At 32.4% G+C, this 26,106-nt stretch overlaps 1 protein-coding gene across 2 annotated transcripts in view; it reads left to right on the top strand.

Moving 5' to 3' along the window:
- LOC145668168 (cuticlin-5) overlaps nucleotides 1-21,861 on the top strand; it is a 255,412-nt gene extending 233,551 nt beyond the window's left edge. For both annotated transcript variants that reach the window (XM_081735789.1, XM_081735790.1), the window contains 4 exons: nucleotides 8,447-8,609; nucleotides 14,110-14,281; nucleotides 18,145-18,204; nucleotides 20,563-21,861. In XM_081735789.1, coding sequence (XP_081591915.1) covers nucleotides 8,447-8,609; nucleotides 14,110-14,281; nucleotides 18,145-18,204; nucleotides 20,563-20,714 — 547 coding nt within the window. In that variant the 3' untranslated portion in view covers nucleotides 20,715-21,861. The remainder of the gene's footprint in view (nucleotides 1-8,446; nucleotides 8,610-14,109; nucleotides 14,282-18,144; nucleotides 18,205-20,562) is intronic.
- The last annotated feature ends 4,245 nt before the right edge of the window (nucleotides 21,862-26,106 follow it).

The following is a 26,106-nucleotide window of genomic DNA, read 5'->3' as shown; positions in this document are numbered from 1 at the left end:
CGCTACACCCATAGAGCCATCAATATTTCCATTTAATTCCACACATTCCTACAGCACAAGTCGCACAAAAAAGGGATTTATACAGTCTACAAATATGCTCAACTATATTATCATACCTGAAGGAGAAACACCCTGAATCAAAAATTTCGCTGACAACAGTGAGCCTTGTGGCACATCAATTGAAAGGTTTTGTCCTCTCTCCCTCTGTCCTTTTTGTCCCCATTTTATTTTTATAAAAAGAAACTAATCAGAAGAATAGTGTATGTTTATATGCGATCTACGAAATTCGTCAGATATTGTCAAACATGGTATGGAGATAGACCTCGACGACCTTATCTGTAATGATGAGCGCAAGAGTCTTGGTCTTGCAGGTTTTTTTTTTTTTTTTTTTTTTTTTTTTTTGCAAGAGTCTTGCATGCAAGACCAAGACCAAGACCAAGACCAGGAATCCCGATGTAAGACCAAGACCAAGACCGTACCTGCAAGACCAAGACTTGCGCAAGTCTTGCACAAGTACCGGCTTTGTGGTAGAGCAGTCACGTGTGGTTATAAGGGTCCCTGGTTGGATTCTAGCTTGCGCCATGAGAACTTTTTGTTGGGCAAAAACCGTGTGCGTGGTTTTTCTCGGGATTTTGGTGTTTCCTCCTACTTTCTTCATTCCACCATTTCATTCATTTCTCATCATTACCGTCTCCCTTACCTCGATGCATAATCGTGGGACGTTAAACTAGATATTTCGTTTCGTTTCAAAACATATTAGTGGTTACCATACACTATAGGTGTCGACTACATGGGTATGGCCTTGGCTCCGAGACTCAAGCATATCAATATAACTTTTAGCCTCCTTAAGTATACGACACATCGAGGATTGAACGATATAACATTATACTACAACAATAAATCTATATTATATAATTGAAAGTGACTATTTTTGTGACTGCTAATCTCTTGAACCACCCTACCGATCTCGATCAAATTTTCAACATAGATGGAGTTTAAGCCTGGGAGTATTTCGAGAACTCGATCTTTTTTTCAATATAGATGAGGATCGGACCTGAGAAGGTTTCTGTCATATCACTTTGACGGTGCAGTTTAGGGGAGAGGGAGAATAAAGATATTTCAAATGATCGAAAATGACCGACATTAAAATGGAATCTATAATTTTGGGGATCGCTGAGATAAACAATGATACTTCCGGTGCTGTTTAAATAAAAAATCAGCCCCGTAGCTTGGCGGAAGGGAGGGGAAATATATAAAAATGATCAAAAATGACGAATATTATTGTCGAATCCATAGTTTTCGAGGTCGCTGAGTTGAATACTGAGACTTCCTATACCGTTTACGACCAAATTCAGCCTCGTAACTTGGGGAGAGGGAGATACATAATAATGATAAAAAATGACCAAATATTAGTGCCGAATCCATAGTTTTCAGGATTTCTGACACGAACAGTGACACTTGTGATGCCGTTTAAATCCAAATTCAGCCCCGCAACTTGGGTAGGAGGAGGAGAGAGAAACATAAAAATAATGGAAAATGACCGATATTAGAGAGCGCTTTATTAATAGTAAAAAAGTGATTGACTAACAAAATATTATTATTATTATTATTATTATTATTATTATTATTATTATTATTATTATTATTATTATTATTATTATTATTATTATTATTATTATTATTATTATTATTATTATATAAGTTAAACCCAACGAAGTGGGTACTTGATGCTAGTAATCCATATTCACAAGTGAGACTTCAAGTAACTTGGAGTTTGATGCCGTTATTTTGTATTTCTAATACAAATCAACAGTATTTATATAAATTGAGTTTACACAAAAGACATAGATAGTTAAGTCGTTTTCAGTTTTCACTCAGATTATTCTAAAATATTAAGAGGTTTGATTATAATAATTATTATTTTAATTATCTCTCTTTTTTGGTCTATATTGCTAAACATATCATCACAATAGCTATTCTGCCATTATTGGCAGGTTATTTGCTTCAACAGACAAGGTTCGACGTTTGGTGTGGTCTTCAGCTAGTCTCTTCGTCTTGACGTAGAAATTTCTGTTTTAATATCTTCCTTCAACTAGTCTGCTTAGCTCCCTCCCTCTCTTTCCTTCCACAATACTCTCTAGCACGTTCCTCATAATACAGTTCCTTCTCAGCCAATATCCTAACCAGTTCCTCTTCCTCCTTTTAACAATAAAAAATTCTTTTTTGCTCCTACTGCTAATATTTCTAACACCTTCTCATTCGTTTTCGTTCAACACAGCTAATTCTCCTTTTTTCTCCATACCCATGTTTCGAAAGTCTGCAATTTTTTCATCACTTTTGCGTAATGTCAATGTTTCTGCCTCATAGAGTACATATTGGAATCAGTAAAACAAAATCTCAATATTAAATTGGAAGTTTGTTTAATACAAGGATTAGCTAATCGTGGTTGAAAAGAAAACTCTGACGCCTTTAGAGTGTAAAAATAATTTTGCAATTCATGGTATTTCAATAATCTGTGCCGTCTGACTTTCTTCCATGTATCTCAGAGGTAGCCTTCCCAGTTTGGGAACCAGTGGAGTGTTGGATCTGTTAATATATATATATATATATATATATATATATATATATATACAGGGTGGTTCAGTAATGTTGGACAGCCCTGAATAAATCGGAAACCAGAAGAGATATTAGCAAGAGTGTGGTGGATCCAGATACTTGTGGAAGGGGGACGTCTTTTGAGGTACCACACAATGTTACCAGGTCAACAGTGTTGCCAGCTCAGTACAAAGTTGTATTTTTTTAAATGGAACATATAGGAGTTTATGCCATCAAAAGAATTAGTACAGAATGTGAATACCAACAAGCGAAACCGCACCTGTCAGTGTTGCCAAATAAGGAAGTTATAAAGCTTCAAAGATCAAGAAATTAAAGTGTCCGTAGAGCAAAACTAGCAAAAAGGCAAGAAAAATAATACTACGGAATGAAAAGGAGTAACCGAAGGAGTAAACCAAAGAACGCACAGCATCCAGTGAGTAACAGGGTTGCCACAGTAAAGGGGAAAAAAATTGAAAATTTTGCAGTTGCTATAGGAGGAAAAGTGCCCATATGACATAATGCTGGAAACACCATAGAAAGTCTATGTAAGATCCAGGAATCCTAATAGCGTTTGTTCGAAAGCGATATCTCTAACCGTTTTCGAGATACACCAAAGGTGTGCGGGGTTTGCAACACTGCATAATTGATTTGACGATTAGACCCGTGTAGTTCTTACATTTTGTTGGGCGTATCATTTTCATTACTCGTTCCTGTAGTTTGGAGGGCGAGGGAATTATTATGCAGTGTTGCAAACTCCGCACACTTTTGGTGTATCTCGGAAACGGTTAGAGATATTGATTTCGAACAAACACTATTAGGATTCCTGAATTTTACATGAACTTTCTATGGTGTTTCCAGCATTATGTCATATGGGCACTTTTCCTCCTATAGCAACTGCAAAATTTTCAATTTTTCCCCCCTTTGCTGTGGCAACCCTGTTACTCACTGGATGCTGTGCGTTCTTTGGTTTACTCTTTCGGTTACTCCTTTTCATTCCGTAGTATTATTTTTCTTGCCTTTTTGCTAGTTTTGCTCTACGGACACTTTAATTTCTTGATCTTTGAAGCTTTATAACTTCCTTATTTGGCAACACTGACAGGTGCGGTTTCGCTTGTTGGTATTCACATTCTGTACTAATTCTTTTGATGGCATAAACTTCTATATGTTCTATTTAAAAAATACAACTTTGTACTTAGCTGGCAACACTGTTGACCTGGTAACATTGTGTTGTACCTCAAAAGACGTCCCCCTTCCACAAGTATCTGGATCCACTAAAGTTTTGCTAATATCTCTTCTGGTTTTCGATTTATTCAGGGCTGTCCAACATTACTGAACCACCCTGTATATATATATATATATATATATGAACAGATTACGAAACGTTGTGCTTTAGGCATATCTTATAAGTAGTGAAGCGTGGTCACCCATTAAGAAAAAATAAAGGTCATCAGCTATGTTGTACACTATCATCATACTTACACGACGTTAAATTATATTACATTTAGAAACATAATTGTATTTCCGTTACTACTGGTGCATTGTAGAGTTCATTATCCCTTATATCCATAGTAAAATTTACCTATGAAAAGATTGAGATTTCTTAAATGCAAAACTTGCAAGACTCTTGCATGCAAGACCAAGACCAAGACCAAGGGTTCCAGTGCAAGACCAAGACAAGACTGGATGTGCAAGATCAAGACTAAGACCAAGACCACCCCGGTCTCTATGCTCTCTCCCCGCAAGCAAAACCCGAAATGACGCTATTGTATATTAGAGACGCAAGAAAATATATTTTCGCCATTACTAATCTACATTCACTTCGACGCCGAATACTTTATAAGCTGTGAAAAAGATATTCGCATTTTGTTCCATTCCCTACATCGTCTCCGATCAAATCTATATTGTTCACGCATACAAATTGGTTTAGTCCGGACTACTGTAATTGGTTTAATACGTAATTGGTTTACTCCTTTCTTTCATATTCTAAATGTTACTCCTATTTTTCGATGTTACTCCTTTTCTTAAATTGCATATTCTAAAGAAAGTTATAAGCCTACTTGTTTTATTAAAATGCGCCATCATCAATCATACATTCTTCCTCGAATTTTCGCATTCTTGTAAGTTTATTTCTTGTTTGTTTAGTGTCTCTTTTCACTAAATGAAACTTGAAACTACAATTAAGGTAGAATGTGAACCATCGTAATGCGTCCAAATTCCAATGACCGAGGATCAAACCCGGGACTATGTGTACCAAAGATGCGCGCTCTAGTCATTAAACCAGCGGAGAGAGCTGGGTTCTTGTCGTTTCTTTTAACCTATCCATAAGCTTTCATCTCCATGTATAGTTGTCAAACCATACATCATTCTTATTTATGCTTTATTATCTTTCAATTGCAGAATATTAGCTTCACTATTTAAATATAGTAGGGTCTATTACATTTAAGCCACATTAACGATCTCCGACTACTTTACCTAGCGCATACAGATCTTACCTATAATTCTTGATAGTAGGTACAAAACTCTTTTATAGCTATTACAGTTTGTTTCGGTTACCTTTCTTGTATTTCTATTGTTGCTGATCCTTTTCATTACTTAGGAATTTCCCCATTCTGCTATATTCTGTAAATCGATTAACCTGTGGGTCTCTTTGATTAACGTGATTCTTCCCACGTCAAATAGTTGCCTTGGAAAAGAATCAACTCTCGAGTATTTGTGGTTCTTTAATTTTTAACACATAGTTAAATTTCTAAAAGAGAGATGATTTATTAATTAGAGGTTCTGCGGTGTGCACTTAACTGTTCATTTCTTTGCATTACATGTGTACGCGTATGTTTAACAAGTGATCAAAACGTTCAGCTGGGTTGCTTTCATTTCCATCCCGAACAACATTCAATCGGGCCTACTATCCTTTTCTGAGTACGCTTATGACTTTACACACATCTGCGATTGTGTTCTTGTTAGTTTCTCATATTTCCAGATTCTGTGTTCCAATGGTCGGATTCTGAAATGATTGCAATCTAAATAATTTCCATTGCTCATTTATGTATTTACAATCCTCATCAAACAACGATTTACGCTTTTCGCCCTCCCAAATCCTATGAATTTTCTCTGCTCCCTTTTTCCACAGCTTTACAGATATTTTCTCACGTTCTGTTAACATCAATATTAGTTTAATTATCACATTTCTTTTCATCGTCGGTGAAACTTCAAATCCACTATAAATACTGACCTTCTAATCCTTCTGAATTCTTGCTATGTTTCTCTTCATTACCAAAACCATCCAATCATTTTACTTGAATTTATTTTCAATTTCCTCCAGCCCGCAGGACATAAGAATAGTGTCTTAAGCTAAAGATTTCATTTTATTTCAAAGCAAAAAGCACTAAATTTGAACTACTAAATTGGAACCTTGCATTAGTATACTCAATAATATTTTGAAATTTCACTTTGTCACAGAATTTAATTTATAGTCAGTAATTTATTTTGGATCAAAGTGCAGCATAGCCCTATTTTGCCTCAATCCGTTATGTGATGTTCACTTACATATGATGAATTATTTTTTTAAAAAAGTAAAGAGAAGTTCTGGATTGTTTTGGCTATAAATTAAATATATGATTAAGACTGAACAATGTAGACCAGAAAAAAATATTTGAATATTTTAAGAATATACTTTCTACAATTCCTGAGCCTAGGATCTTAATGTTGAGTATTTCTCTTATAACGAGATGGACTCGTGACACCATTCTTAAAAACTTTTAGTGATCCCTCGTGTTAAAAAAAAAAAAAAAATCCCTAGAAATTTGCTCTTTTCAATCGTATATGTATGAATATGTCTGCCAGTCAGAGCTGTTGACTTCGCGCAACACTTTACCTTACTTCTTCGCTTCACTTTATAAAGTAAAACAGATAAAAAATGCATTGTCTACCCTACGTCCTGCTTACTTCACTACTATATTTAAAAGATTGCCTTAGTGATTTGTCAACGAAATCCTTTGTCAACCAAATCGAAAACTTCCCTCCCACAAAAGCAGAAAAAAGCAGGTTTTAAAAGCAAGAGTCAGTCAACCTACAACCCCTGTGTGACCAACAGTGCATTATGTAGCACCATAGGATTGTGCCTCAAAATAGGCACAACAGCTAAAGTTAAATACAAGATTTTACTTCAAAGTTAATATAAAGCCCAGTGATTGTTTGAGATAAATCTCCTAGTCAATAATTATCTAGTACAAAAAGCAGCAATGTTTAAAACTAAAGATTGTATCATGACAAAGCGATATGCTGTTATTGTTATCATCTTCGCTAAAATAAAGATATATATGCAGATTAAAATACAAAAAGGAATCAAACAGAGTTCACTGCACATTATTTGTGAAACTAAAATAATTGTCATTAATGCAAAGTCATTCTAACTCGGTTTATCGCGTCTTCCGCGAATGACATACATAATTTTAAAGTATATTACTGTTAGTGTTTCATTATAACAAAAGCGAATCAAATTCTTACACAAAATATATATTTAACTCTATAATGCAAAGTGTTGAGTGAACTTGGTAAGTGAGTGATGTTGGGTGTTGAGTGATTTTTATGTGATACGAATTAAAATCTAAAAAACTCGTATAAGTTATACATATCCTTTCAAATTACATAATATAAATATAAATTGACAGTTATAGCATTTTAGGACATGTTTAGCATTTTAAGGCATACAAAAATAATATTTAATTTGTTTTTCTATTTCAATTTATTTAAATTAGTGCTCATACAACGTAACAACATTTATATTACTGAATTGTGTCGGCACTAACATTACAATTAAAGTATATTTTTAACATATGCTGCCCAAAAGTCCTAACGCAATCTCTGTTCTCCAAAACATATAGTTCAGTAGCTACAGCCTTCGCCCACTTTAGTGCCTCTAAAGTGGCGAGCTAGAGCTAGTCATTTATCTTCTATTTATCCTCAGTTTCAGCACGAAGTATCAAGATTGAGCCCCTGCACAATACTGTGCAGAATACCTGCAATGTAAACACCATCTATCATAGTATAGGATCTAAATCGTTGCGAGAATTAAATATATTAACCAAATACAATGTATTAAAATTTTAAACATAAATAAATAAATGAAATGAAAAAACTGCCTTTAAATTTGAAAATGTATTTCCTATTAATATTACTTCACTACTTTCTCTTCAACATATTATTTTCTTTTTTTTTCTGTAAATAACTTATAACAACAAATAATGACAACTTTGGAGCGTAGCCTATTTAATATTTACATAAATGAACTAGAGAAGTTTGATTTTACTTAATTTCACTTGATTTACATTCTGACTCCTGAAAATTCCTTGCACTTACAAGGTTTCGGCTCTGTTTAAACTAATAGACTGTCTCTAGTCCATACATGCTTACTTGTATAAACTATTTCTTTTTCTGTTACAATGTTATTCAAATATTATTGCTAATAGCATTTATTGAATATTGTTTTGTATCTGTTTGTATGTTAGGTATATGAGATAAATTTATCCTTAAATCTTTGTACATATACCTTCTCTTTCCAAAAGGTTTTTGTACTTTCTATTTTGTATAAGAGATCATGCATTGCTTGTAACTTGAATTGCATCTGCTAAATAAAAATAAATAAATAAACATAAAAAGGTTATAATATAATATATCCTCTGAAATAAGACAAAATATCTAATTAGCAAAACGTGGTATATCTTTCGAAAGAGAGACAAAATATTAAGCACCGAAATTGGTTTGAAATATATATGACAAAATTCGGTATGTTTTTTATTCTTTCTTTGCGTTCATTGTAGAATTAATCTTAATGGCTTTGTTGGTATTTTTTTAGATGTCCAGTGGATGACAAATTGATAAGCAAGTTCCGTGGATCATGGAGTGACACTGGTGTGTTCGAAACACAAGTTTATGCTTACATGAAAACTTTTAGATTTACTGGAAGTCCTGCCCTCTACATCGAATGTGATGTCAGAATGTGTCATGGAACGTGTCCAGTAAGTTTATTGCATTTATATATCTTCCCCGGTAAAAGTGAAGCAATAAAACGTCTTAACAAATTAATGTTTAAGTATTAAGTAAATAAGTACTCAATAATACTATTTAGATAAAAATGACAAAATATAAATCTTTTGATTTTTCACATTTTTCGTAGTTTTTAGGATAGTCAAGAAGTTCAAGAAATCAGCATCAACACGTAGAATAACGAAGTATACGCATAATAACTATAAAAATAATGTTTCTGGAAAATTGCTCTTCTAACGCCTTTAGAGACAGTATTCCATAGCGAATTAACTTGCATCTCCCATTTGCAAATATACAGTAAGATAATGGTTTTGACTTTTGCATGAAAATGACTTTTAATAACTTAAAAAATATTCTATTAGTGATTTCCCATTTTTACTAGGTATATTTATACAAGAAAATTTCTTTCCTATTTTGCCGGGAAGAGTGGTAGCCAAATTTATTTTTATTGCTTGGAACTCGAGAGTTATTGGAATACAATATAATATGAAATATCTTATGCATGTAGAAAGATATTAGTGTAAGACATATGTAGTTTGCTCACTGTTATAAAATTATTCTGAATACATATAATTTGGATTCATGGTTCGTAAATTCTGTTGCAGCATGATTTTATTACTTATGACCATTACCTGCTAAATACATCTTCAACGGATATACTAGTCTGCGTCTAAGGCTTTAAATCTACCTTCTCAATAATACTTAATTTTATTTAAATCTATTGGGATTAAATAGCGTAAATATTCTGGAAGAAGACATCAGTTTATATTTTGAATGCAAGAATCTTATACAAAAGATTTTTTTTTAAGTTTAGGATATCCAAAAATATCTTACCGTTAGTGTAAATCTATTTTCCTCTTGTTCAATATACATAGTAAATAAATTATAATCTAGTTATATTTCTTAATTTCAATTAATTTGGTTTTGATTGTTAAAAACAGATATTGTAGAAGCCATTTATTTTAATGTGTGTATTAGCAAATCGACCTATAACAAAAAATATGATTATACTGAATTTCAAAAATATTAAGAAGAAGATAATGTTAGACACAAAGTTAAATTTTCATTAGGTAAAATTGCTAGGTGAAATATATTTAATTTGATGGATTAATTATTCTGAAGACCATATTACATGTACGTTTAAACAAAATGATAGAGAACTCGTCGATGCCAAAACATATAGAATACTTGAAACAAATACAACATTCTGTATTAACAATACTTGGAACATGAAATTTTGAAGAAAAAAATCAAAAAATATTTTTTTAAGTTTAAATAATAATAATACATATGAAATTTCTTATTCACTATTTCAATTAGTCTCCTTAGGTATTCATTTTCTGTATAAAGCGTGTTAATTAAAAGTACTTGAACATTAAGTTAATAAAAATAACTCTTTTACAGATTATCTTTTACACAGCCAGGTTGTTTATCACACAATTTTACATATCACAGATATATGATTTTCCACATCAGATATTCGACAGTACACGGTAGATAATTATATTTTCCACGCGTATAAAATATTTATGAGTATCGACATCTCTTTTAAAATTATCCAAAAGATTCCATGTAATATATTGAAAACTTCCACATGCAGATATTCGACAGTACACGGTAGATAATTATATTTTCCACGCGTATAAAATATTTATGAGTATCGACATCTCTTTTAAAATTATCCAAAAGATTCCATGTAATATATTGAAAACTTACTGTGGTTCTGTGTGAGGTACATCTCTCTCACTGTCACTCTGAGAAGAAGTGCTAAATGTTTAGTTTTACTTAAAATACATTGTGTTTTATTTTTTAAAAAAAAATTATTTATTCGCTATGTTAACACTTTCATAAGATACATTTAGTATCTTTAGAGTGAACACTTCGAGGAAGAGTCATGATTAGAACTACCATATATGATGAACAATTAATTCTCCTTCCGGACTTCTTGAAGTTAAAAATTTCTGACTACTTTTCTTCTTTACATCTTAAAGAGAAGTATTTACACATCAGATTATATAATATAAGAGTTCGTAGAATTGACAAACACTATTTTGTTAATCATTGCTAGAGACCGGATGTTTAGGCATTAAAAACCTGGTAAATAGGCAGGCAAATAGGCACTTAAAAAATAGGCACTAAAATGTACCTCGAAATAATGAAGATAAATACTCAATACAATCAAAAAATAAATTCAAGTCATAGATAATGTTCGAAAAATATAGAAACATACCTGTTTGCTAATATCTTGTTTTACTGTATATATAAAACTGAAAATTGACATGTATTGCATGTAATTTGGTAAATACATTCTATAAAGCACTTTATCACTACACATAACAGTCCAAATTTAATACACTTATCAGTACACACAGCAGTCCAAAGTTTTACAGCACTTTATCAGTACAGATAGCAGTCCAACATTTTACATCTTATCACTACAAACAACACTTATATTTCTAGGAAGAGGCAGAATCCTTTCTTGAAGTACTAAATTATATATTTTTTTCCCCAATAAAGAGTTATTTTGAAGAAAATGCATAGAATAGGCAACATTAGGCACTAAAACAATTATTTGGGCAGGAATGAGCGAAATAGGTAAAATAAAATTGGCTTAAATTGAAACTATAACCCCCATATAAACTTTAAAACGTTATCTTTATCATATCTTTAATACTAAAGAATAGGCATTTTGCCTAACATCTGGTCTCGAATCATTCCATATGAAAATTCACATTTTATAATGTACAAAAATAACTGCAAGCAGATATAAATTTACAAAGTTTAAGACAGCGCTGAAGATCTATGTAAAGCTTGTGCATCCCGAATGTTTTGGTTTTTAGGGTTTAAGTGTTTCACTAATCCTGATATATCGTTGATTAACAGAAATGTATTCGAAGCTTGGTACACTCATGTCCAAAACGAGTGTCGCATATCTATAACTGTCTTCTTGTAAGAATATAATTTGATAATGATTTTGCAGAGTACTTTTAATACTGATACTAGGTGTATAATCAAAAAATGTATATTTGTGGTAAATTTCACAGGCAATAAATACGAAAATTAGAATAAGTAAAACAAAATGTTGCTAAATGGACAATAAAGTTTTATTTTCGTTTTATTGTTCTTATTTACTGCTCCTTTTACATGAAATTTGTCACATACATGTCTTCGCCGATTATACACATATTAACATTGTAAGAAATACCGAGCGAATTCGTTATCAAATTATATTCCTACAGCAACATATTTATAGACATGCGGCAATAATTTTGGACATGAGTGTACATAAGAACTAAATAATCTCAAATTGAACACTGAAAAATGAAATTTGGACAAAAATTGGGCCTTATAACAAATTTCAAGAACGTATGCACACAAGAGATTAAGAAAAAAATTAAGTCAGAAAATTTTCACTAATTCTGCAATATATTTTACCGCAGTAAACAATACGTCAGTGTAGATGAAAAATTTGTTCAAGAACATATCTAGGTAAATTTTCTTTTCTCTTTCTTTTGTTAAAGTAGGAATTTATGAATGATTATATTACGAAGTTGTTAATATCACTGTTACTATTTACTTGTGCTGTATTGTGCATGTTAATTACGAATATATTTAAAAACAGTGCTTTTGTCAAACTTTGTAAATTTACACTTGGTAGAAATTATGCTTATAAACTACAAATAGTGTAGTTTTTTTATATATATGGGGTGATTAACAATAGTGTTTGTCAATTGTTCAAACTCTTGTATTATCTAATGTGATGTTCAAGCTCTTTCTTCGAGATGTAGAGAAGGAATTTGTCAGTAACTTCATAACCTTAAGAGACTCAGACTCAGCAGAACAACAAAGTGTTCAAAATATGGGCAGTTTTAATTACGATTGCTCCTGTGAAACATTTTCTTTAAGTACTAAACTCATAACATTGCCCGTGCGCTTGATTGCAAGATACTTTCCTAACACTTACAGAAAAAGGACAGCAATTACTGCTGATTTTGATTTTAAATATCAGAGATAATTTTGCTATGCTGATGACAAGTCAAGAGAAATCTTAAAGATTACACAATCAATCAAAAGAGCCCAAATACAGAAGGTAGACTGAAATCCCCTAACACTCGAGTGCTCTCTCTGGTACCTTAACTTAGCAGGTTTCTCATAATAACTTTTCACAAATTGTTTCATAACAATTCTTTTATACGTCAAATGCATACCTAGGTATAACGTAGTTTTAAAATATTAAAACTGTGAAATAACAACGAAGAAGTAAAGTTAATTTCTATAATCAATCTCGGGTTATTTAACAACATAGTAGAATGCATATCTAAATAATTATAAGAAAAGTTTAACACTCATCTAAGCATTCGAATAACACTTCAAATGTGGACGTTTCAACGATAACTTTCGCCATTTTTAGTGTGAAAAAAAGTTGATCGAATGATTATATATATATATATATATATATATATGTATATATATATACTCTGAGGTGATAATGTGTTGATTATTATGTGGTAATCTTGCACTAAGCGAGACACCAAGAAATGAGTAATTTAATTGGTAATTTACTAATGTCATATTTTGTAGTTCGGTTGGGATTGTGTTTTCTTCCAGTAACAAACAACTCCTTAGGGTATAAGGAAGTTAAAAGGAAAATATTAAAAGTTTAGTCATGATTTGTTTAGCACTGACCAATGGATAGGAAGAGAATTTTTGTGGGAGGAAAAAGGATCTTATATCTTTTAAAAGATTTTTTTTAAATATAATTGCCTACTTTGTAAAAAACAATTGAAATGTTATTTCTTGCGTAGATTGAAGGTATACTACACTCCAAACCTTGACAATAAATTGCTATATCTCTTTATTATTAAAAGAACTTTTAAATAAATCAAAAACATGAGTACAATGTTGTACTTTTTTCTTATTATATTGATGGCTTTTGAGAGAAGTCACGTCGGTAGAAATCAAACTTCTATCGTTACAAGCTAAAAGTAAAAAGCATATAGCTTCAGAAAGCTGTATGCAAAAATTACTACCTTAGGTAAGTTTTTTTCCTTCCAGTTTAAGAAGTTTGACTGAAGCCAGCTTCAAATAAAATATAGATGACAATTGCTCTTTTCTTCCTTGAGCCGATGACTATCTAAGTTGCAAAAAGAAAGACAAATATGTGGTGATTTCTTGAAATATAGAATTCTGGGGAATATAGGTCGAAAGCTTTCAAATAAAAGAACTTTTGCATTCGAGTACGCTATTTTAATATTTCATTCATGTTTGATTCGTTTGTTAATTTCTAGAATCCGATGATGATTGTAATACTAACATGTATAATCTATTTCTATCCCTAATAATTCTCTGTTGTGAATATTATCACAAGACATAAACATGTACAAGTTTTAGATACAGTAAATTATTTTATAGGCAAAAGGTTTGGGATTTTTGTCTCTCTGAATGTAACTTATTCGACACTTTTCTTCCTAGGGTCAACCATGTCACTGGAGAAATGCGAAATCTGTCAGCAGGCGTTCCGTCGATGACAAGCTACCAACAGCTTCACCTACTCCATCAACATTTTCTGACAACATTAATTTGTTCCAATCTTTACGTGTCCTGCAAGAAGGAGAGATTGCTGATGAAGCGGAAGTCACAAACAGTAAGTTTCTTTCTATTTCTTTAAATCGTTTCGCTAAAACATTATTTTTCTCATACGACAAAATAAGTTAATTTCATAATCAATTTCTCTTCCGTACAGTTTTTCTTCATGTCAGTGTTACGTATCTTCTCAGAAAATAAACTCTAACCCTTTGAAATATATCAAAGGGTCAAAGGTCTTAATATATATATATATATATATATATATATATATATATATATATATATATATATATATATATATATATAGTTTCAGTAATTGTCTGGATGTGTCAACAATAAGAATATAATTGCTATTGTTCAGTCTGTTTTTTGTAAACATCATAGTACTGTTAGTACAATGCTTAAAATTACAGAAATATTACATACTTTTAATAGCTTACAGAATTTATCTGATCTTGTTAGACCTAATGAAGGTTTTCGATCTTTTTTAACCATAAGTTGTTGACTAAACTAAAATACTAAGTGCAAAACTACTATTAAATGGTCTCAGTTTTACTTATCGTGTAGACAGCAAAGTGCGTCTTAGAGCAGCACACTATTCTATACTTGATTCCCTTAGTGTTGATAAGGGAGTACCTGAGGGAACTATTTTAGGTTCACTGCTATTTTCCTTGTACGCTGCAGGCCTCATAAATGCTAGTAAATACTCTTCTGTACATTCTTACGCAGCTCTTCATTACTTCATAGCCAAGCAACATTACGCAAACAGTTAAGCTTCTAAATGGAAGCCTGGTATCTATATGTCAGTGATGTAATGATAACGGTCTGATTATTAACCTTTTGAAATGTTCATAATGTTCTAGAAGTCTACAACAATTGAACAAAACCGATGTAACATTATCTAGAGTAGTTTTTCCTTATGTAGTGAATATTGTATCTCATTTGCGTCAAATTTGTCGTAGTTTCACGTTATTTTTAGTTCCTTTCTGGAACCTTGTTGCTGCTTATTACACTCACTCTTTCATCACTGACCAGTTAAAACATGACCACCTATCTAATATCTAGTATGCCTACCTTTGATTGGCAGAACAAAGAAATACTGTTTGGCATGAAAGTAACGAGACTTTGGTAGGTAGCTGGAGACACGGTACATCACATCTACACGCACAGGTCACTTCCGCGATGAGCCAGAGTCTGTTGTTCAATGACACCCCAAATGTGTTAAATTAGGTTAAGATCGAGTGAATTCGGGAGTCATTGCAGCAATTGAAATTCACTAATGTAATCCTCGAACCATTGGAACGCAATGTTAGTCTTGTGACACAGAGCGTTGTTCTGTTGAGAAACGCTACCACCAGTTGAAAACATGGCCGATATGATTGGGTGTACATGACGACCTGCTGATAGCTAACAACCGTCACCATATTTATGGCTGGAATCAGAGCTAATTACTAGTATGACTTAAAGAAGATTATTGCATTATCTACTTTGAGTCAACTTGGCCTTATGGGGGTGCCCTCCACACGTTGAGCCATGGACGACCATATGCATGTCAACCAGACCTAGTGGAGTTTACTGGCTTGTTGTCGTTCTACTGTGCCAGTCTCAAGCAGCTGTTCCCCTGGAAGGCAACGGATTCTGACCCTGCTGACAGTATCGTGATTCATTAGACCACGCAACGGTGTGTCATTGCTCAGTAGTCCAATGACGATTCCTATCGTAATCGATAATGCCTTGCTCTTAACATTAGCACATGTGTGGGACGTCAAATGTGGAGGCCCATATCTAACAATGTACTGTGAACTGTGTACTCAAACACACTCGTGCTTTGTCTATTGTTAACATCTGCTGTTCATTGTGCTACAATTTATGCTCTATCATTTCTACAGTCTACGACGTTCGATATCTTTAATGAGATGTGGTCTCCCCATGCCTTGTAGTTTGGTGTTGTTTCACCGTCCTTTTCCCACCTTTAAACCACACTAATCACGGCCGCTCGGGAACATCCGAAAATTCGCACTATTTCTGAGACGATCATTTCCAGCTCTCTCCATTAAAATCTGGCCCCTATCAAACTTTGATATATCGTCGACCTTTTCCATTCTCTGCATAAGCGTCGTACTGACAAGGCAAGTGAGATCCCTGTCATCGTCTGTCATACGGTTCTATTGTGCACCGTGATTTTTACATCAGCCTAACACTTCGTTCCAAAAGTAGCGTTTTGGCTGGTCAGTTTATTTAATGAGTTTATTTACTTTTATCGTTACTTCGAAATTTTCTGTAATTACTATTTTTCTTATTCATCTTAATTACAAAGGTTAGTTGTTAGACGAGAAGTACTTTGCTGAATCTCGCCCGTTTTAAAATACAGGGTTCCTACTGATCTGGAGAAATCTATTTTCCTGACTTCTCCCTGATCTTTGGAAGGAAATTTCTTGACTTTCATGTCAGGTGTCATATCACGTTGACGTTTAAATAGGAATAAATAACAGTGAACATTTATATATGAGAACATTTATTACATAGAGACAAACAATAATCAATTGCTCATACGTACATTCCACTTATCACCCATAAAAATGTGAGCAACGTCCCATACTGTGATCATTAATGGTTGGTGAAACTGAAATTGGTTTACAATTAATGTTAGATAGACTGTATTTTATAAAATTTCCCTGACTTTCCCCGCTTTCCATTCTTTTCCCCTGAGTTTCCCTGACCTGCACCATTTTCCCTGAATTTTCCCTGACTTCCCTGATTTCTCTGACCAATAGGAACCCTGAAATAATATGTCATTCATTTCTGTGAATTCAATATAACGGACGAGGGACAAGGAAGGAAGGAATTTTCAGCAGCACCTTCATTTGTCCAGTTTAACCAATATAAGGATAGCTTTTCTTTACTCCTATTCTTTTCGGTACAGTTCATTGGGGGAAGCTTATATAATAATGAATTTTTGAAAACTCAACCCCGAAGGAAAATTTGAGAGAAATATTTTATCACATGAAAATAATTAATTAATTTTGTAAACGTGCCGCTACAGATTTTTTTTCTGAATTGCAATGATTTATAGTTTAATGAAATATCACCACTTAGGACAATTTTTGAGGATTTCCGTTATAAATTCCTTTTCGAAACTGAAAAGGGAGGTATTTCATTAGTATCACATGTTTTCTTTGAATCGTTGGGCATAAATGCATGAGATTTAATGTATGAAAGCTTTTTCGTTCAGAGAATTTGCATGAATTTAATAAGAAAAACACAGAAAGAAAGGGACATTGTGGAAGGAAGAAAAATATTGTTCACAGTAGCATTGGGAGGCATTTTTAGTAACTAAGTAAATAATGCATTTTCTAAACAGCTAACTAATATGCTGCCAAATTATGTATAAATGATCATATTGTGTATAAGTAGCCACAAAATGTAAAAAAATTATTTTCTATACGGGAAAATGATTTGTAAAATCTAAATATCAGTTAAATAAATCATTAAAAGAATTTCTGTTGTTAAACAAAATTTTCATAATAAATCTAATAAAGCCAAATATCTCGTTTACAATTGGGGTTTTTCTACAGCACGTGATTAAAAAACTGATAAGGAAATGAAGAAACACAACGTTGCCTTTCTTGTTAAAGCAAAATAAAATAATATGTAGAAGTTAAAATAACTAATTAAATAAAATAATGTGTAAATAATAAAATAAAGTAATATATATAAGTTCTTGTTGTTTTCGAAAATACTTAGAATTATTGGTATTTGTATCTCTAACTTATCCAGGAGATTCTCTACAGTTTTTCTTTATTTTTTTTCACGTCAATTCTTCGAGATAGAAAGTATGTGTGGATGTGTAGTATTTTTTAATTTGTCATTGTCAAAATGTATAACTCACTGAGAATTTCTTTGCCCATTTTTCTTTAACAGGTTCATTTACAGATCCAAATAGTGTGTGTTTGAAAACAGGTGCCTTCACAGCTATATTGGGTATGTATTATTAAATTTACATTTTTATAAGCATCTATTTCATAATAGTTCGATGTTCCCGAAACGAGTGTATTAGTATAAGTGCAGTATTTTTCCGTAGTAATAAACGTAGTAAAGGTTAATTTTGTCACCTCCAATATAAACCCTGAATATTTTACTAAAACAAGCATTTCTTCCAGAATTTATTTGCAAATTTCCTCATTAAAATGTTGTGGCAAGCATTATTTGTCATATCTACTATACAAATAGTTTAAAACACATATCAAAAGACACGTATTAATGGGAGAGGACACCAAATATTTCTATTCTTACAGCAGTTGAGAATTGATTCTTCTCATAAAGGATAATCTCAGAAAGGGCAATTTATTCATGAGGACGAGTTATTAGTATTTATATTATTTCTTTCGTCTATGGAGATCAGCTTAAATGTCTTTATTTTTCATAATATCGTAAACAAATATTTCACCAAGAGTCGTCCAAAAATATTGCATAAATAATTTCTCTCAAAAACAAAAGAAAAAAGAAAGAAAAATAAAAAGTTAAAGAAATGAAAGTTGGTAAAGAAATGATAGTTCACTGGTTGAGTGAGTTGTTTATGGACGATTTTATGTATGATTTTGCCCCTACATAACACTAACGATCTTATAATATACAATAATATGAAATACAGTTTATTTTTCTAAGAACAATCGGAAAGGACGCTTTAGTTGTGTTTACTATTTCTTTGTGTGTATATTAAAATCTGCAACGACTTTATTGATATTTCATGAATAAATGTTGTATTACTAACCCAAGAATATGGAATAAACATTTTCATTTGGAGAAATGTTAGTTGACTGATGGATAGTGGCGTACGCAGAATTTTATCGACAAGGGAGGAGGGTGGCGTGAGATCCCCGGGTCCGATTCCCGGCGGGAGCTCATGTAATTCGAATTCCACGTTAATCAATAGGTTTCGTCTCATATAGCCTTGCTCCTGAAAGGGACGTTAAACTCAACATCAACTCAATTCAACTCAAGGGAGGAGAGGGAAGTTCAAGCACAAATCTCGGATCTTTTCAAAATACTCGTGATTTAAAATACACAAGCCAAGCCAAGTGTTTCACAATTTTAGTTAATATTTGTTTTAGTGATATATTTGATGTTTGGAATATTCACATTATTAGGAACGAAAATTCAAAAATTATTAAAATATGTTGTGCAAATGAATGCGTACCTTTAACCGTAAATAAATTCTCTATTATATATTTATACAGGGTGTTTCAAAACAACACCGACAACGTTTGGAAGGTGATTCCTAACAACAAGATAAGACAAAAAGTATAGACCATCTTGGGTGCACAAATGCTTCCTTTCGGAGTTATAGGCTGTCGAAAACATGAAAAATTGAACTTGAAAGGCTCATAGCTCCAATGCTATGGGACCTACCGTAGTCGGGTCAAGACTTCACTTAGGAACTAATATGTGCCCTATCCAAATATCCAAGTTTCAGAGTCCTGCGGTACTTCCGCAACAATTTTTATAGAGGTAGTTGGTGATTACTTCAAGTTATACGTCCGTATCCAAACTCCCTCTACAAAAATTGCTACGCGAGTACCTTAGGATTCTGAAACAGGTATTTTTAAGTAAAAATTTTCTAACCTTACATGAGCAGAAGTAGCAGTCGTCGATATGATTCTGTTGCCCCCGCCAGGCCATAGGAATGCCAAATCGTAATGACTTCTTTCCTGACGCCTACCATGGTAAATTTTGTAACACACAACACACACAACCTGTGGAGCCCATGGTTTGGTGATGTCCCCTTTCGCTCCAAAATATTCATAGTAGACCTTTTTGATGAAATCAGTAATGTTTCTTCGGTCTTTTTTCACCACAAATAGAACAAAAACTGTTAGGAGAGTTTACACAGCCTCGGGTAGACATTGTACACTAACACGTACTTTTTTCCTCAAACAACACAGTGACGAATAGAAAGCGCCATTTCCAATGTGACTATTCGCTGTGTGCCGCTAGGGGGCGTAACTATTGAACAGTTGAAAGCGATGCACCGCTTCTGAACTTTATATGGTATATTCATATATATTATAATATCATTATATTGCATTGTCATCAATTGCAAATGTAAACGATTTGTGCCAAAACCATGGGTGATTCGATATTTTGAATATCATTTTCGAATTCAGGAGGTCGAAAAAATAAGGAAACGCCCACATTTTCGAAAAAAGTTTTTGTGACAATTGTTACATTGTGTTATTAACAACGCTAAAGTTAAATAAATCATTTGAAATAGCTGATGGCAGTGATAGTTTAAAACTATATTTACAGTATTTAAACCAAATGTCTCCTCTTATATTGCAGGTTTTGGTTCTGTTGTAATGGCTATCCTTGCGATTGCAGTGGCTGTTCTCTGTTGTAGAATGCAACGCTTGACACGTAGCGACAGCACGAAGGATATTATGACTCACTATGACACGAATTCATTTATGACTCACAAGGATCGGATTAACTGACATCAACAACGAACAGGATGGAAGGACAACATCGGACTTTGTTTTTCTTTTAATTGCCAGTGAGAAACAGGAATCATCAGTAACATAGTCTCAAGCAAAAGGCTACGTAAAAAGAGTGTACTTCAAACCGGGGGTTTTAATTTCAAACTTCTTTCTAGTGATAGTGCTGGTAGTGTCTTTCTAGTGATGCGTTTGAGATATGGGCTTACGTAGAGACTTTACAGGTAAAATGGAAAGTGGACAATGTTTTGAGTTCGTTATATTATAACATATTCGAATGCCAGAACGTGTTTTTAATCATAAAAGACACACATTGTGATATAAATATATATATTTTTTAAGTAATGTGTGTGACCAATGGTGCTGATGGTTTGCTAGTGATACAAAAACATAAGTTAGTTGTTTTTCTTTCTTTATATTTTGACATTACACGTATAAATACATATATGTATGTTTTAGTGACAACGTATATTTTCTATTGAACGGGAAGAAGTGCAAGGGTTTTTATTTCTTCTAAGGTGACGTGTTGCCATTTTAATTTGAAGTACAATTTTGTTCGAAGCCTCTTTTTGCCAGACTAGATAGATGATTCCTGTTCCCAGTTTACTGAACAAAGACAAAAAATGATGAGTGGTGGTAGGTCTGCTTCAGAGAAACAGTATTTTCTGTCTGTGGCCTGCTGCAATGCTTTTGAGCGTGTGTGGATGAGTGCATGTGATAAACCAGTGAGCTTATATACCTAAACTTTACGAAGCAACGGAAACAGAAGGAAAACAGTCATATTTCACGTTTACTACAATATGAACTGAGATTATTTTAAGATTGTGTTTTAGCATGTGAATGAAGCGGAAATAGAATTTTTATATGTATGTAGGAAAGAATGAATAAGAATACAACTATTTATTTTCTCCTCCAAATCTGTTACTTAATTTTAATGCTTTCATAGTAGCCTCGCTTAAAACGCTTGCATTTTCTTTCAAGGCAATGGATTCTTTGAAATTCTATCTGGATTGTTCTTTCTCATTAGCAAAATTTGACTGTTTGTTCTTGCCACATGTCAGAAAATAGATTCACTTTTAATGCTGGTGGCATTTACAGTAATGAATATAGTCTTCTCCATTAAAAAAAAAAAAAAAAAAAAAAAAAACTATCATCAAAACTCGCAGTCTGAGAACGTTATAAGCGCGGCTACTATATCTGGTATGAGAAAACAGTGTCTTGAGTCTTTTTTATTTTAAAAAATATCATTAAAAAGCTCTTTTATGATTCTGTAGTAACTGTCAAAATTAATAGTAAACATTTGAACATTTTGCAAGGAATAAATTATATAAAATTAAAGATAATTGAAAGGCTTGTACGGCAGACGGTGTAAGTGAACTGTAAAACATAACATAACATAACATATTGTCATACTTCATTCATATTGTACAACATAGAACATGTTTTTCTATTTGACAGCATAAAGGTGTACATCATAATACGGAGAACTGTCGTAAGAGAGCAGTACAAACTTGAATGTAAAACAGTACTTAATTTATATTGTTAAACAAAGTGACGTGAATAAGTCTGACATACATTTACTTACATCAAATGTGACTTACGTACTTGCCCTACAATCTTTCAATTTACTTAAAAGTTGATATTTGCATAGATCTTTTGTGGTTATCCAAGAAAATATGGAAAGTTCATTTTTAATTCCAACCAATCTATATGTACAAACAGAAGAAAACATATATTAATTTTGTGTAAAAATTAAAACTTTTAATCTTGGATCACAAAAAATGCAAGAGTACTTCTACGTTTAAATTAGTGAATTTTACTGATGACTATTTTGATTTTAAATAAATCTTCAAATAACTTTTTGAAATCAGAGCTTCGTTTTTCAAGCTATAAAATTCAAATCTTAGTATTTAAAATTAATTATAGTATATATGTTAAATTTTATTCAAAGTGACTGGTAAACTAAAACTAAATGTTTTGTTATGTTATTTTCAAATGTGATTTTTGTTATTCAGAATGTTGTGTATGAATCTGAGGAGACAATAATTTTAGCTACGAGAAGAAACATTAAGAATGACTTTTTTTACCATCTCATTTTTGAGTTGAAGAAACTACGTGATGGAGAGTACAATGTAGCATAAATTGAAACAAATAAAGTCTTTAGTCATAAAAACTATTTTCTTTATTTCTGATTAGGCTTATAACAAGGTAGGGTTGCTAGATTAAACTGAAGGGAAGAAGATAAGAAAACTAGCAGTATTTGTGTAATTGGGGACAAGTTTGAAACTTTTTTTTTCATGTTATTAGCACCATTACTTCTAACATTTATGACCACTATTACTAACTCTACCATTACTGCTAATTAAACGTATACTGTAGCGAATTAAATGAAAATGACACGAAATATCAGTGGTTTATAAACGCCAACTTTATTAATTCACAATATTGGAGCTTCTCATAGCTGAAGACGAGTCATGTTTTACAGCGCCGTTTTGAGAGAGAATTGACACGTCATTTTCAACTTCATCTGTTGATCAGGTTTCGGCCATTATAAATTCTGTTCACATTCCGTTCTACTATCTGACCATGAAGCTTTTCAATGGAATGTGGCGAAATTTTACTTTAGCTAAGCAATCAGAAAGCTTGTCTATTTTCTGTAAATTCTAAAAACATTTAATATTTGGATTAAAATCACTGATACAAATAATAACTATGATACTGGCTATTACTGTTACATTACTCCTCATACTACTCTACGACTAGTACAGTATTGTTATTTCCACTACTGATATTAAAATAATAATAATACGCCACCCCAAACAAAAGTTACTAAGCTAGGATTACTTGAAGTGAAGCTCAATCCTTCTGGTTTACTTGGCAAGATCATTGGTGACCTGCATAACTTTAGGTCTTTTTGTAGCTCTGAACGTAGATCCTTTTCAATAGATGTTCTTTTCAACTATAAAATCTGCCTTAGTATTGCAAATTACGAGTATAGTTTTATATTCGCTTTAACATGAAAAAACTCCTTTCCACTGAAGCATTTGTAATAGAAATGGATAAAATAATTTCACACAGTTTCACCATCTCCCCATATGATTCCTGTAGATGGTTTGATCTCAGAGAAATTAGTAGTTCACTAACACTTTACTCTCGTAAGTCACCAAAAACGTACGTCGCCATTAACTGCGACCGAAGAGCAAATAAGTAAATCACATTCGGATAGCACTGTTTAAGGGATTTCAGAGCAATTTCAGAGAACATTCTTTTGTTTCCATCTGAACTAACTGGATTGATGAGTTCTAAGAGACGTAAAGAATCTTAAATTATCGAACTTTTGTTGAGTTATTGAACTACTGTGTAAATAATTTCACAAAAGTTGCGTTTAAGAGACGTCTTAATATCAAGATTATTATGTAATCTTAACCTTTTTCTCTCTGGCTCACATACGAATTATTTTGCTTCCCATACTGCTTTCCCCCAATATTCTTCAAATCGTTTACATTTCTCTTCGAATTCAGCTTTCATTTCTTTTATTTTACTAATACATTAACCAATGACACGAAATTCCTTTCCCAAGATGGAAAGCAACATATCTATCAGATGGAAAATGCTTGAAAGTATCTTCAATATTAAATTGAATCTCAAGTCTTTAAGTGGAACTAAAACCCTACGGGCAGCAATTAATACTTCATAACAAAATTTTTATCTAGATCTATCTATTTTTTTTAATAATGAAATAAGACCCTCGTGATATTCTGATATACTACTAACTAAACGAGAAATATAGTTCCAGCGCGTAGCACACTTCGAGCAGCCCCTTCTAATGTCAGTATCAAATCCACATATTTCGTTTTGTTGATTTTTTTTTTTTTTAAAAAAAAGCTATCAACCCATTTAATGTTAAGAAGAACAATGTGCAGTCTCTGATGTTAGAAGTCGCCTGAGACAATACCAGGTTTAATTTGTGAGCGAAGCAATGGATGAAAATGACAATAAGATACGATGTTCTATCTTTTGCCTGAAATCCATTCAAATGACTCGAAAAAGCAGCCGCGCCATCGTAACTTTGTGCTACTAACTTTTGACCACAGTTGTACTCATTAACTACCCGGTAGACAATATTATGAAGTGTTTCAACTGACCGATCTTCAGAAACATTAGCGAAACTTCTAAATCTTTCCTCAGCTCAGCCATCGGATACTGCATAACGATGTACATGAGAGAGATGGGAAAAATTACTTACATCGGTAGCTTCATCCAAGATTATCGAAACAAAACTAGTTCCTCAAATTTCTTGCTTTATATGTGAAAGCAAGACATTAGAAACACATTTTATTAGATCATTCTGAATTATATTAGATAATCCACTGAATACCGAATTTTCTAATTGGCTGTGTAATAATGGACCATATTTGCCAATTAGGGTTAGCAGTTCTACATTATTTCCCCTATTCCGTTGAGGAATCTGTACTCAAATTATGACTTCTGAAACCCTGTTCTTGTTCGCTCAGGAAACAAATAACATCAATGAAATGTTTCATATTGTCTGTTTTCACAAATGCGCTCATTGTGTTACAGATTGCAAATTCTCTTTTATTCATTAAGCATATGGTTAAGCCTGGATTTTCCAAAAGTTTGTTTTCCATAATTACTGCTTGGGAATGACATTGATAAAGATTGTGTATTTTACAACGATTATATAAGATCACTGGTTCTTTTTAAATTATATTTGAGCCATTAAATAATATACACTCCGTCCCTTTATTGATTCCATTTATTTATATTATATTTCTGGTTGCCTTGCCAACGACGTTCCAAAACCTTATTATTTTAGAACATTTGAATATCTTTATATATATTGACAATCATATTATTTAAAACATTTCTTTCTCTTCTTCTGATAGTAAAATCAGCCAGCCTAATACATATTTAGAAAATCTTATCGCCCAAAATTAAAAATATACAATGTATTGTTGTATATTATGGCGCCCGACGGACTTTTTTTTTATTCATTAACTTCATAAAAGGAAAAAGAATTCTGGACCGTTTACATATACATGTTAATCATTCGAGTTTTCGAATGCACCTCATATACTTAAAAATTACAATTCATACAATTATACATATATATTATACTTAATTTTATCACAATATTATTATCGTATTTATTATCATTTTCATTTTAAACTTTATCATCATTTTCATTTATTTATACATTTCAACGACGATAGGGCACATTCGAAATTTTATTTGCAAGTTGTTTGATTTTAAGTCCTTTTTCGGGTCCATTAAATGCTTGAAAGAAAAAGTTGATTTTATATATATAATTGTTGTATCACTTTGTGATCTGTTATATATATATATATATATATATATATATATATATATA

Source organism: Thermobia domestica, chromosome 13 (assembly GCF_964235325.1).
Source record: "Thermobia domestica chromosome 13, izTheDome1.hap1.1, whole genome shotgun sequence".
NCBI lineage: Eukaryota > Metazoa > Arthropoda > Insecta > Zygentoma > Lepismatidae > Thermobia > Thermobia domestica.
This window is presented reverse-complemented; position numbering and strand designations above follow the sequence as displayed.